This window comes from Brachycentrus maculatus, unplaced genomic scaffold, assembly GCF_059751285.1.
Source record: "Brachycentrus maculatus isolate JH-2025_06_01 unplaced genomic scaffold, ASM5975128v1 h1tg000237l, whole genome shotgun sequence".
NCBI classification, from domain to species: Eukaryota; Metazoa; Arthropoda; class Insecta; order Trichoptera; family Brachycentridae; genus Brachycentrus; species Brachycentrus maculatus.
The window spans coordinates 427257-442355 of NW_028280988.1; the positions used below are offsets into that span (position 1 = coordinate 427257).

General features: G+C 30.4%; 1 protein-coding gene across 1 annotated transcript in view; it reads left to right on the plus strand.

The window, feature by feature from the left end:
• gukh (NHS actin remodeling regulator GUK-holder) overlaps positions 1-15099 on the plus strand; it is a 243022-nt gene that overhangs the window by 210326 nt on the left and 17597 nt on the right. Inside the window, exons 2-3 of the mRNA XM_088264757.1 lie at positions 12183-12273; positions 14799-14967. Of these exons, the coding sequence (XP_088120883.1) occupies positions 12183-12273; positions 14799-14967 (260 nt within the window). The remainder of the gene's footprint in view (positions 1-12182; positions 12274-14798; positions 14968-15099) is intronic.

Below are 15099 nucleotides of genomic sequence, written 5' to 3' on the forward strand. Positions count from 1 at the left end.
ACCCTTTTTTAAACTTATCCGAGATGGTGCATAATCTGACTTCTTGGACAGAAAAGGAATTTCTGAAGTATGGAAGAAAGGAATATATGCTATGACGAGGAATGGAAAGTGTTCTCTTTTGAGAAGAACTAAGCGATAGACCATGATCAGAAAGGTATGGAATTAAGTCCTGGGGCCATTCGACAAAAACAAATTTGAAAACGGTTAAAAATCTGCAATATTTCACAATAAAAAAAATACCCAGTAATATAAATGAATGATCAAGAGTTAATTCTATGAAAATTGTAAAATAGTTTTTATTTTCAATTTTTTTGCTCTCTCTTTTTTGTGTGTTCATATATTAGGTTAATATTGGATAAAAACAATAAAAATGTATGTTAAAAGAACTCCACCGACAATACACACAAGGTGGCTTGGTGGTTCTCTCCAAAAAAAATATATGTTTATAATTGTTTTTATTCAAATAAATGTGTACAATTTATGTAAATTAAAAAATAAAAATATAGATATTTAGGTACATTGGTGTTGTAGAGCTTCATATGAATATACGCAGATTGAAACGAAGTCATTTTAATCCAGTACTATAAGGTGATACATAGCTATATTATTTTTCATTGTGAATGAGGCGAATTCTAAGTTTCTGTAGACGCTTCAGACGATCAATAAGTTCAATATTTATTTTGACTATGTTTATAAATTTTATAGCACGCGGTTCAGATAGTTTTTTATAGTCTGTTTGACTCGTATCTTGACCACAGACCATTAAACTTTATCCATATAACGAGCACGAAAACAGACTACACAATCTTCAAGAACTACGAGTACAATATAAAATATTACATGATATGTAGTAAGGAACATGCTACACTGAACAAAACATCTAAAAGAACAAATATAATGAAATATTTCATCTCTAAATATCAAGAATTATACGAACCGGAAGATGTGCCATAATTAAATATTATCGTACTTAGATACATATTTAATGAAATATTTGATCCGTGAATCTCATACAGACTTAATTGACTGGGTACATGTACAAACATATTATATATACATAAATTCTTACTACATGTAGGGTAAACCACCGTATCGTTGGCACCCCTCCCATGTCTCTCTAGTCATTGGCAACAATTATTTATATATATATATATATATATATATATATATATATATATATATATATATATATATATATATATATATATATATTTATATTTATATATATATATATATATATATATATATATATAAATATATATATATATATATATATATATATATATATATATATATATTTATATTTATATATATATACATATATATATATATATATATATATATATATATATATATATATATATATATATATATATATATATATATATATATATTTTGTGTGTGTTTCTTCTTAATGAAATACTGCTTGTGGTGATTTTTGTTGGCTTTACACACACACGCTATTTTTGTGCATTTTATTATTGACTGCTTAGTATATTTTCATTTTCGTATGATTTTTATCTGACTTCATTGTGTAGTTGTTAGTGTTCGGCTATGGATCTGGAGTGCCCAGCTTCGATTACCACGGGGCTCAATATTCATTTTTCCAGTCTTATTCACTCTATATTCGTTTCACAGGGGGCATCAATATTGTATTATACTATCGTGTAATATACATTCCAAATTTCACTAATGAATGATAATTTCAGATTGTTTTGATAATTATTATGATAAAATATGTTTTTATTCTATTTTTTCCAATTTACATATATTATAACTAACTAACAAACTACTTAGTTGTTACTGTATAAAAGTTAAAAATATTATAAATTTTCAATGGTTAGAATTTTCTTACGAATACTGTTCTCATTTCCTTGATTTATCTTAATATTTAAAAATGACAATTGTACTACATTTTTTAAAACGCCGCCAGTATCTGCTAAATTGTTTAATGTAAAAGATTTCATACTGTAAGCTACTCAAAGATTAGAAAAAAACATAAGGTGCTAATAACAATACTGTTACCACTATACCAATAAAAATGCTGTAACTGTATCTCCATGATATATTTGATTAAATTATCACAATAAAAATAATTAAGTACATATTTTTTCCTTGAAATTTCATCATTATCAATATTTAATAATAATATAAATTAACTAGTGTTTCCTACGAAATACATCGCCGCTTTATCAAAATGCGTTATCTATTGCTTCTGCGAAATCCGTAGAAAGATATTATCTCTCAATGACTAATTTATAACAGATAATAATTCAATGAATAGGAAAAAATAATCATATTAGATGACTTATACGGTGAAATTATTGCTTACACGATATCTGATTTATATCTTTAATAAAAATTACATATCGCCCTGGCAATATTGTATATTTAGGGTATATTTGACTTACAGAAGTACCTCGTTTAGTCCTGATTTTTTAAGAAGTCTTGTTGGTTTGCAGAAAGGGCAAAACCAACACATGATTCTCTTGATATAAGATCAATGGAAAATAATATCCGGTGTGCGACCCTTCGGAGATATATCAGTACACCAATTGAAGACAATGGTGTGTTTAAATTGCCATTAATACCGATCATTATCCGCACCCAATGGTGCATAGGGCACTGTATCTAATTGATGTAATGTTGATTGATGATTTATTACATGAATTCAAGGTGATCAGTCTTGCGCTTTAGATACCAGTCCTGAGTAATATTTAAAAACTCATCTTCATTTTTACCCCTTCTGGAAATAACCCGGGACCTCCAGCACGATATCCAAAAGCGATAACCACTACACTACGAAAGCAGAGAAAATTGAGATGGTCAGAAAAAAAATATTAATAATAAGCAGCTAGATTTTTCAAATATAATTCAAATAAAATGAACTTTTTGTCCATAGTGTATTTTCTAAATATAAAAAAATAAAACATCTGTATGTGACAACTTTTTTCGTTTATTAATGTCAACACGACTAGTTTCGAGCACTACAGATGTTTGCACTAACAGAGGAAAATACAAACATTGATGAGAACGTCTGAAGTTCCCAAATCTACTCGTGTTTACATTAATAAACCCAAATAATGATCTTAAATATGTGTTTTTTTATTACTATTTTATAAATTGTCATGCTATTCCACAAGGTCAATGCCAAATAAATAAATAATATGGTGACAACTGAAAATTAATATACAAACATTTATTTATATTATGTTTGTTTATTAATTTTCAGTTGAATTACGTATAAGGTTTATTTAGATTTATATCGTTCTTGTTCCGATGGTTGTTTTTGTATTACTTACTGCAGCATGATTGGCTCCGGGCACATTCTTGTTTACTGGACTGCTTTTGTTATATCTGCTGGAGTTATATCTTGATTGATATAATGTATGGACGAAGCGTCTGCAATTTATTAGTCCACCGCCATAAGTATAACGTTGCAAATCTTCATACCTATTTTTGGCGTTTTACAACGTAGGTACTAATACTATAATCAAATCAGTAGAATCGATCGTATAGATTCTGGCCTCGAACTTGTAAGTCAGGTCTCTTTCTGCTGTTCATATTTTCAATACTCAATACAATTAGCAAAACTATGAAAATCTAGTATTTCACTTCGAAACCTTGAACGATATAAGCACTTTTATAAGCAAAATTTTTTAATATTATAGAAATTAAAGTGCGAAATAAATAGGCCAGTAGAGTTGTACATTTTTAAAGAAATGTCAAAACAATCAATAGATAATGATAGTTACAATGTCTTAAGAAGAGTACTTAAGTCTTCATCATATATTATAAGTGTCCTATGGCTGCGATTTCGTACAAAAATTAAGGTTTTAACTTCGTAGTGTAGATAACTTTAAGTTTACTTCCGTCATAGGCTGGTTTAAGTGATTACTTTACACACGTGTAACATTCACCAATTCTACCCATTATTGACAACCACACTACTCAAATTCTTGGAAGTTCTATATATATGGACCAATTTAGAAACCTTGTTCTTGAATCACTAGAACTTAACTAGAGACATCTATTGGTGAGATGTAAAGAAGATTTTTACTGAGCAGAAACTATTATATTAGTATGTAAGGTCGAATCCTGGATTACAATCACACACACGAGAAACACCAGGAAATACCATTTTCATTTTTAATATTTATGCTTATAATTTGACCAGATTTTGTCAAAAAAAATATGAAGATTACTGCTGTAATTGGAGATAATCCAGATTTTGTGAACAAGTATTTGGACACACTCAAAATGTTGTGGATTTAAATATATCTAATGACGTCGGTCATCTTTGATTATCAGCTCAGAATCGTACTATATTTAATTGAATTAACATTTAGTATGGTTATAATCCACCCTGGTCTAGCCAATAGTCCTTTCATGCCTCCAGGCGCAGTAATTACGCACGTGTGGATATGGCAAGCTATCCGGAGTATTTAGCATGCGGCATACCGAGTTCTCCTCCCTTGCATAGCCTAACGATCTTGGACCGCTTCCAAAGTCTCGTCTAGATTTATATGTCTGAGATTTGCGCCATTGAACACATACGAGCTGGGCTATGAATTTCCGCAAAATGCAAGTGTTTTTTTGGCCTTTTGTCATATTTTGCGATGTTTCTTGCTCCCTGTTACTTCCTCGACGCAAAAGCTGTGATGTCCGTGCGTCCATGTCCGAATGACGTAAAATGCGGTAAGATGATGTATCCTCTAACTATAAGTGGCGCAAATGGTTTACTAATAAAATGTAAGTACTTCACAGAAGTGGCAATATTAACTTCTAACGCCTGAAAGCGGCATCTTTCAACTTTTTTTTGTTTTTTTTTTCTACTCAACTCAGAACCGGATTTCAACTGAAAATGAACTTAAAATATTAAAATAAAACACATTCGTAATGCCACATTTTTTAAAAGTTTATTTATGTAAACAGAACTAGTTTACATCGAGAACTTTAGACGTTCATGAGAACGTCAGCAGGTAAAAAAATATTATTTATTGATTTGGTATTAACTTTGTGAAATAATATGATGATTTATAAATAAAAATAAAACACTTGTGTAAGGCCACTTTTTGAGTTTATTATAGTAAACAAGACTAGTTTCGAAAACTGCAGATGTTCTCATTAACAGGTGAAAATACAAACTGACTAGATAATATCTGTATTTCTCAAAACTAGTCATGTTTACATAAATAAACCCAAATAGTGGTATAATGCGAATGTTTTATTTTTATGTTTAAATCATCATGTTTTTCCATAATGTTAATGCTAAAACTATAAGTAATAATGTTTTAATATAATAATAAGAATTTTAGAAAATTTATTATAAAAAACTCCTTTTTTTGAAAATATTATCGCAGGGGCGCTATACGCATATTTCTAGGAACAAATAGTTTTTCAGAAAAATCTCCCAATAAATGAATTGCGTCGCGTATAATTTTGCTTTTACTTAATGGATATCAAAGATCATCTCTAAAAGTATAGATTAACTCTTATTTCTTATCTGCTCCTATCAAATCCAATCCCTCCCATTCTGGAGTCCTGCACTTGGTAGTGAATCTATTTCTGTGGCCTACTGACTGCTGTAGCCGACCAGTGATCTCCACTCGTCTTGTTGTATGGATGTCACTGTCAACTCGGTCTGGCCTTGTTGCTCACAGCAGACTACTAAAATAAATTACTATCCTCCGGTAATGACTTGTAGCGGGCTTACAAATTCACCACGGCACTTCTTGAACTTGCATCTAAAGCTTCGAGATTTTGTCGTCAATTATATTACCCTTTTCATTTATTTATTTATGTTATTTGAAAACCAACAGAATATTTACAAAAATAACATTATAAAATAAAATTTAAAAAATAATTTAATTCCAGTTACAGGTTTTCACTTAAGTAATTTAAAAATAAACTGTATAACTAACTGTACATTAAAGTATAACTTTATAATAAACTTACAATAAATGTTTTTATCAAATAATATAAATATTCTTAATATCAAATAGTCAAATAAACATCGAGAATATTTCTCTGAAACGTATTAAAAGAAACACTATTGATGTCTATTTCATTAAGCATTTCACTGCACATATCGCAGGCTCGATTTAAAAATGAATTTTGGTAGGACTTGGTGTGAATTTTAGGGATTTTAAATAAAGTTTTGTTTCTGGTCTGTGTTCCCGGGACTCTAAAATTGATGAGTGATAAAAGCTCTGAGCAATCTACATAATTATTAAAAAAGTCAGTTATTGAAGTATAAAAGGTTAACATTTTTCTTCCAATAATTGAGTAGCAATATAGGTAGGTACAGTACTGTATACTTCATTAACTTTTCAATAATTTTGAAAAAAAATAGGTTACATATAATAATAATGAATGTGTTTTTCAGTCTTTGCTTTTAAATTAAATAAAATCTTGTTTAGATTTCCGGGGTTCCACTATATTTTTTTGGCAATTTAATAACTGTATTATAATTTCCTAATTCGTCTCGTTGGTTTGTATTGTATATAACTTATAAAAAAATATGGAAATATCTCTTCACGCGGAGGCAGTATTACTATCCACTTTCTTTACATAATATATCGTTTTTATTATAGATATATCACTTTGCAGAAAATGTGGAAAATTCTCCTCACCACAAGCGGAGGCAGTTTCATTATCCATTTTCTATACTCCATACAGCCAGTGACCTCTAGGAGATGAAACATGACCGCATTCAGCCGAGGATATCGCAGCTCGCAGCATCCATCCTCGTGTAATTGGTCACGTTCGGTAGTAATAAGGCCGATCCACGATACCCGACGGAAACACAAAGACGGGATGTCTCTTTCAACTTGAAGGATTCTTTGAATCCATTCGATTAGCTCCGTCAATACGGGCTCACTGACTACACGCTGCTTGCGCAGGGGTCGACCACATCTGGTGACGAACCAACACGATTCAGAAAAAATCACAAAGTACCAAAATAACAAAGTTCAGTGATTACAAAAATATTATGTATCAAATGTTCGTACGTAAGTTCAATGCTATAAAAATATTTGTATGTATTATAATGATTATAGTAATAATTTGGATAATCTACATATATAGCGCCATTTTCGTAAAATACTTGGCACATATTCTCAGCGCTATGGCGCTTATAAAGATTTGAATAATAATATGATGATAATGGTACCTAATGAAAAATTAAATAAAAATTGTTTTAATGTACGTGTATAAAAATAAAAATATAATATATAAATACATTCGTTTGTTCAAAATCTAAAATCCCCTAAGACAGACTTGTGATATGTGAAATGTATATTATTTTTTTTACTGAAATGGTAGTGCCATCGGTTGAACGAACCAATGCACGCATTTCTAAATATTGCTCATTGCAGACTTAACACAAGCATTATGAAATCAAACGTATCATAAAGGTGTGCTTTCGCTTTTCTATCTTTTCCATCTAACTTGACTGTGTCACAGAAATGCGTGGCTGGGTACAACTAGTCTTTAAATAAAATATAATGTACGTTCACTACGCAGTACATTTTGAATTTTTATGCGTGTGAAGGATGATCCGAAATGTTGCCCAGCCCTTTCAAACACAGGTCAATACATACGAGTATAATAACAATGAGCTACACATTTTTGTGTATTGAACTATGTAGGCACAAAATTTATCGGAATTTCACACAAATTAAACTAAACGAGAAAAACGGACAACCTAATTTAGTGTATGTTGAAAAAAATTACCTCTCAGAATTTTAATTGGTAAAAAGCTCACTCAAAAATGTGTAGTTAACAAAATAAAATGAACAATCATTTCAAATTTCACTTGATAAATACCACTACATCTTAAAATCCTTTGTGACACGTGTTTCAATGCATTTCGCCAAACACCGAAAGTGATTTTAAGTTTAAATTTTTGAGTTTTGACCCTGGGATGTTGAAGGATCAAGAGAGGGTAGGAGCTGTTTCTAAATTTCATTTTTTATCCGTGGGAATATAGACAATAGGGGAGAGGCTTTAGTAATTGTCATATTAACATGTTAATTATGGGTTTATTATTATTTTTATTTCTATTATGTAAAATAATTTCTATTATGAAGTAGAATATTCTTCTTCATCTTTGTTGAGATGTCAAAAAAATCACATGAAAAAATAACTGTTGGGAAATATATCCAAAATTAAACAAGGCTTATTGGATTGAATTCTACATTTATTTATGTATTTGTGAATACGTGGCGCGTTTCGTCTTATTAAGGCACTAGTGTTTGATAATGTCTTAATAAGACGAAACGCGTCACGGTTTCACAAATACATAAATAAATGTAGAATTCAATCCAATAAGCCTTGTTTAATTTTGGATATATTACCCAACAATTCAATATGGAATTCTACCAACTGTCTGCAGTTACAATAAATATGAAAAATAACTCCTAGAATTGGAGATAATTCAGATTTGTGGACAAGTATTTGGACGCACTCAAAATGATGTAAGATAGGAATACGTATTAAACGTTTTTTTTGCTTCTTTTCTCTGGAAATGCTTATATTTTTATGTTAAATCATACCCCACATTCATTTTCATGGTAGACTTGCATCACCAAGTTTAGATGAATCACCGTTCGGACTCCATGACATTTAACATTTTCAAATCGTGACAAGACGAATAGTTTTATTTCCGAAACCTTTCCTTTCTGGACACCCTACCTTACCCTCATCTTCACTTCCTTTTATCGGTATTAATGTGGGTACAAACCTTAGAATTTTGTGTATACAAAACATCCATGTAAAAAGCCACACGTGGACTGCCTTTTCTGACCAAAATACATTAGCATATTAACGAACCAATGCTTTTATATTGTAATACTTCTTTATCGAAATGAAACGAAGTATGGTATTATTCGCAGCAAAAAATCTACATTTTCATATCTCAATATGGAAGAAGAAGAATCACTATAAACACGTGTAATATTCACCATTATATCATCCCATGATTGACAACACTTTTAAAAATATTAGAACTCATAAATATATCATAAATCTCATCTCGCTTTATGTTGACCCATATCATCTATGATTGGTATAAGAAAGCTTTCATTTTGCAGAAACCCTTTTATTTGTGTCTGTGACAATAACCGGATTATTTTACATACTGAAATACGTTTAAAAACATGATTTTCAATTTCATATGCATAACAATTTAAAAACCATGTTTTCAGGCGTGATTTATGTATGCATTTATTTGATAATGAAAACAAACTGAAGTCGTTCCAGAAATTTTAATATTATCCTATGCTTTCCCTAAATCTTAAGCATTTCAATAGTATATCCTCTCATTGATCTCTGTTTATTAAAAGGACGATAGAATTTTGATTGAAATCCTAGAAATCCCTTCCTTTGATGCCATTACTTTTAATGTAAATTTAGTTATTTACAGGGTCCCCTAGAACACTCTCCATAATACTGAAGTATTAAGATTGTTCTAATAGGGTATTTCTTCAATTCAGTCTACTTTTATTTCCTTCTTTTGCCAACTCCATGCTTCACGTCCATACGTTAGGGTGTTGGAACCAGGACGCCGTTGTGTACTGCCAAATGAAAATAAACACATATTTATGCTAATTTATTTTTCTTTTTTTGGTACCTACATATGTAGTTTAAAACGTGTTGAATTCATATGTATTCGTTAGATTAATACAATCATTTCTTGCAGTTTACTTTTCAATTGATAAAAAGTATAGTTTATCAATAATATTTTTGTTATCTACGTATTTGACGATTATCTTGAACTTGTTGATATCTTATCGTCAGTAATTATTTCATGCATAAAATGGTAAATATTTAGAGACAGTAAAACCAACAATAAAATATGAAGTAGTTGATCGTGATCTCTGTACCTATATAAACCGTTTATTCTGAGTGTATGTTATAGTTTAAAGTGAATAGTACTTAATCAATTTCACTACAAATTTCTCATTAATTATGTTGAAATTCCCATTAAAAAAATATAATTTACAGTGTCTAATACATTATTGTTTCATTTTAACTTAATTGTGAATGCTTGAAGATGTTCTTACTCGATTTTGTAACTAAAAAAAATCGCATACGGCCTAAGAGTGATATAGGACCAAGAACATACTTCATAAAGAATTCAAGTATGTAATACAAATTATTTACATATTACATAATACAAATTATATATTATTTACCAATGCATTAATGCTTTTTTTGTGGAAAAGTAGACAAAATGTCATTCGCAGTAAGAAATTATCCCTACATTTTGACATCTCGATATATATGAAGATATGGAATATAAGAATATGGTTAAGTGATCACTTTACACACGTGTTACATTCACCAATTCTACCCATGATTGAAAACGACACTACTTAATTTCTTGGAACTATATGTATATTGTTAAAATTCGAATTGAAGTGCTTGAATTCACTAGAATTTCCCTAAAGACATCTATGGTGAGATGAAAGAAACTTTTTATTGAGCAGAAACTCTTTCATTTGTATGTGAGGTCCCAATCCTGGATTATAATCACATACATGAGACACGCTAGAATTTTTTTATTATTTTAGTTTATAATTTGACCAGTTAATTTATTTACAACATTTTTGTGTGTCCAAATACTTTTTCGCAAGTCTGTATTATCTTCAATTAGGAGTTATTTTAAAAAAATACTCCTAATTGGAGATAATCCAGATTTGTGAACAAGTATTTGGACACACTCAAAATATTGTTAATAAATTTACTGGTCAAATTATTAGCTAAAATAAAAAATATTTTCTAGCGTTTCTTATATATGCGATTATAATCCAGGATTCGGACCTCACATACAAATTAAAAAGTTTCTGCACAATAAAAAGCTTCTTTCATCTCACAATAGATATCTTTGGTGAAATTTTAGTGAATTTAACCACTTCGTTTCGAATTTGAATCAATATATACATATAAATGTTCCAAGACAAGTCGCGAGTGTTTTTGCCTAGAATTTTCACTTATGAATTACATGAATTATAGTAACTTTAAACATAAACAGTAAATCCACTCACGAGTAGGCATAGGCTATGAAACTTAAAAAGTTGAAGCCTGAGTAGGGTCATGATAAGCGTAGCTAGATTTTAGAGTCACTTGGACGTTAGGTAATTAAAAAAAAATCCAATACAAGTTGGACGCACTCAAAATGTTGTAAATATGTACTTTAAGTTAATGTATGGTCTAAATACAGAATTCTTTAAAAATAAATTCAAAAAAATCGTTTTGAATAACACGCGTGGATTATCGAGAATTCCGCTTGAGTTCTCTTTGACTCGGCCGCTTTTATAAATATAAAATTTATCGGATCATATCGGCCGAACACCAAAGGGAATCCTTGCATTTGTTTGTTGACGATCCATGAAAGATTGTTGTGTTTACTTTATCACAATGCCTTTCATATTCACCATAAATATTAACACATTCCTCACGCTCTGCACTCCGTTGCTTGTATATGAAATATATATTGATTTATCGGTTGCTGTTTTAACTATACCATTATCAAAAATCTCTAAAAATCGGTATTGACTGACTTCACTAATGGGTTTTGCATCATCTTTATGATGTTTTTTTTCTGAATAACTAATTTACTTACTATCAAGCCGCTTCCCCACAGGGCTAGTCAGAAAGAATAGAACGCCACACCAATTTGTTTTAGCAAACAATCTGCGCCTTTTCCACATTCATGCATCTCCTCATACGCACCCGCTGATTATTCCAACTTGACCTGACCACTATTTACCAAGTATTTGAAATACTTAATCATGCCAAGTTTTCCTTGATCTTCCTCTGGTTCTATTACCAACTTCATTCGGCTCATAAATTGTGTTTTATTGTTCTTTATTCATTCATCCGGTTTACACGCCCAAACCATCTCAGCACACCTTTCATATTTTTTATCGATAATGCTCATACCAGCCTTGAATTATTTTCTTATATCACCATTCGAGCATTTATCATACATGTTTTTGCCGCACATTAGCCTGAGAGATCGAATTTTTGTGACATTTTCCTAATGATACAAATGTATTTTTAATGTTTATAACACTGACTTCATTCGCAATTTATGTGTCTTTATCGATTTTACATTTATGTATAAAAAAAATATTTCAAATTATATTTTTTTAACTTTTCTTTTTCTTTTTCAGCGGAGGGAAATCTGTCTGCATTTGCCTTGAGAAAGGAACACTTCGAGTGCAAGGCTGTACTCAATTCTGGGATCTTCACTCCAGATACCAGGTAATTATGAAGTCTCCTTGAATTATTTTTATTTATGAATCTCATGCTTCTCCACTTTTAAAAAAAAATACATTTGGGTCTCTTTTTATGCGATAGATGCGTTCCTTCCGTTAATTAAATATCCACATATGGGAAATCGTTTTTGAGATCGGTACATCTTCAATCCAAATTACAAGTGCTTCTTTTGTTTTTCCAATAAAGTATCTCTTGAATACGATGTAAGATTTGAGCTTATCTTTGTGCCAGTGTCACAATCACACTTGTACGGTTGTAATCTGCACTAGTTTAAATTTGAGATTTTTTTAGCGAATTCGCATAAAAAAAGACTTGAACTAAATACAAAAATAAGGGATAGGTTCCATTACATTTGAAAATCGCATAGCATAGTACCCACATATTTGAGTCATATGGTATTGTTTATTCGAAACCTTAATTTTAAATGTGAAATCTCTGTACCTACATAATACGTGTAAACATATTATCTGCTAAAATAATATTCTTCCAAAAATCTGAAAAAATACCGAGCAATTCATGGAAATTTGCTATCTCGTATCTTTCTCGAAATGTCATTATTTATTTCTTTGTATTCCTCCATTCTGTTATCCTTTGAATCTCTCAATTCTAATCCAATCCGCGCCGAAAACAAGTCTAATCCAAATAAAGCATAAATAAAAGACGCGGGATTGTTAAAAACGGCTTCAAAAACCTAGATAAGGAAGATTTAAAGAGCTCAAAGGGGTCTCCACTTATTCCAAAAATTTCACCGAACCTCGGCGGTGCTTTTGCGGCGATAACTGGAACAGATATTCGGCTGGTTTATTCTTTAAAGTTCCAATTTGTTTGCTTTCCCTCTTTCTTTCTCCTCAGATTATGTAAATTGATAGTAATGCTCAAAACTACACTTAGGTAAAAATTTATTCCGTTTATTTGCGTTGGGTTAAAACTTTTCTCCAATTTTGCCTCTCGTAAACTCTTTCGTAGCCCTTTTTGTTCTAACTTATCTCAACTTTATTGTATGTTATTTTCTGAGGTTTGAATCACTTTGTTGGGTTATTTGTTCGTCTTATAATATTTCGGTCCTTCCCAAATGTCAGTTTCTGACAAATAATTTGGCGTGGGCTTTCAATTTAAAAACATAACGAGATTTTTTCCGAAATTGTGGATGTAACAAAAAATGATTTACCCTTAACATTGTTATAAAACTTTGTTATAAAAGTAATTGTTTTAAAAATAACTAATTGTGTTAAGTTATAAAATGGAACATGACAATTTTACTGCTACTGCTAACATTACCAAGAAAAAATACTCATACATAACAGATAAAAAGCATAATTCGAAACCATCGGTTGATTTTTCATACAAGGTTTTTTAATAAGCAGGAAATATAGATAGAAAAATTACCGGTAGTATTTTTACTAATAATTTCTTTACGATTTTAAAATCGGGTAACTGAAATCTAGATTAGTGAAATAATGCCTATATTTTGTATATTTAAAGCATTGTTAACTTTGTGGTATGGTATGATCACAAAGTGAACGATGAATGATAAGGAGAGTGCCTATTTTATTGAATTTTGATCTTAAATAATTAAATTAATATCGACTTCAAGGTTTTTATCGATTTCTTAATGATTATGCATTTAAAGCAACATACCTTCCTGTCGTAAAATATTAATAAATCAGGATTTAAATGTACCGTTTTGAAAAGTAGCTAAATCTGATTCTTAAAAGTTTGGAATAGTTGGCTTTGGGTGTTTCCCTTGTAATTCCTATTTATTTATTTTTTAAATATATAACATACATAAGTTATATATACATGTATAATATTTCCGATGATTAATTTATATTTCTCATTTTGGGACATGGGATTAAGGTTAACAAGACTGGAACACAAATATTATAATAATGTAACAAAAAATATTTTTTTTTAATAATCAAAACTAATACTTATACATGGCAAAATATAAAAATATTTTAATAAATAAACAGGTATAATAAATAGGCATAAGAAGCATATTTAAAATAAATAAATGAGAAAAACATAAGGTAAGAAGCATATTTAAAATAAACAAATGAGAAAATATTTTTTTTTTAAAACACAAAGTAAAAACAAAATAAGAAAATATGACTAATCACTACATATATATCTTTCCATAAAGTACTTTTTCATATCATTTATTTTGGACCCCGAATGGGTTTTATTTTATAAATGCCAGGCAGCTAGTTAATTTGGGTATTGTCAATATATTTTAAGGACCTTACTCCAAATTTAGTAGTGTTTATCGGCTCCACATGTATTTTGTTATGTTCTCGTGAATTATGATTATGAATTTCTTTGTTAAAAATCGGTATGGTGTTGCTGTGAGTTGTTTTCAACATTATTTGAAGCATTGTATTTGTAATCTCATAAATTGGTAGAATGTCAAAAGGTTTTATGTTAGTGCCCCAATAAATGTCTTTTACATGAGTGGTGTACTTAAATATTTAAATGTTTCCTTTTACAATTTATTTCGTTTCACATTCCAGACCACAATGTCTCAAGGACCTGTATGCCACCGCTGGTCGCCTGGACGCTCAGGGAGGTTTGGGAAGTCGCGGTGGACGCAATTCGCCACTCGTTCAATGCACTCCGATCCTTGGCGCTCGCAGGAGAAGGCTGAGGGAGAAGGTTGATGTGGACATTGAAACCAGATTGGTATGAATAATTTCCAACACCTTAAATCGAAAGTATGCGGCAACTTGTAACTTTTAGTTTATCTCGAGACATGCTGTTATGCCACATGTGTCAAAATAGTGTCATCTCGACACCTTTTACCTGAATATAATA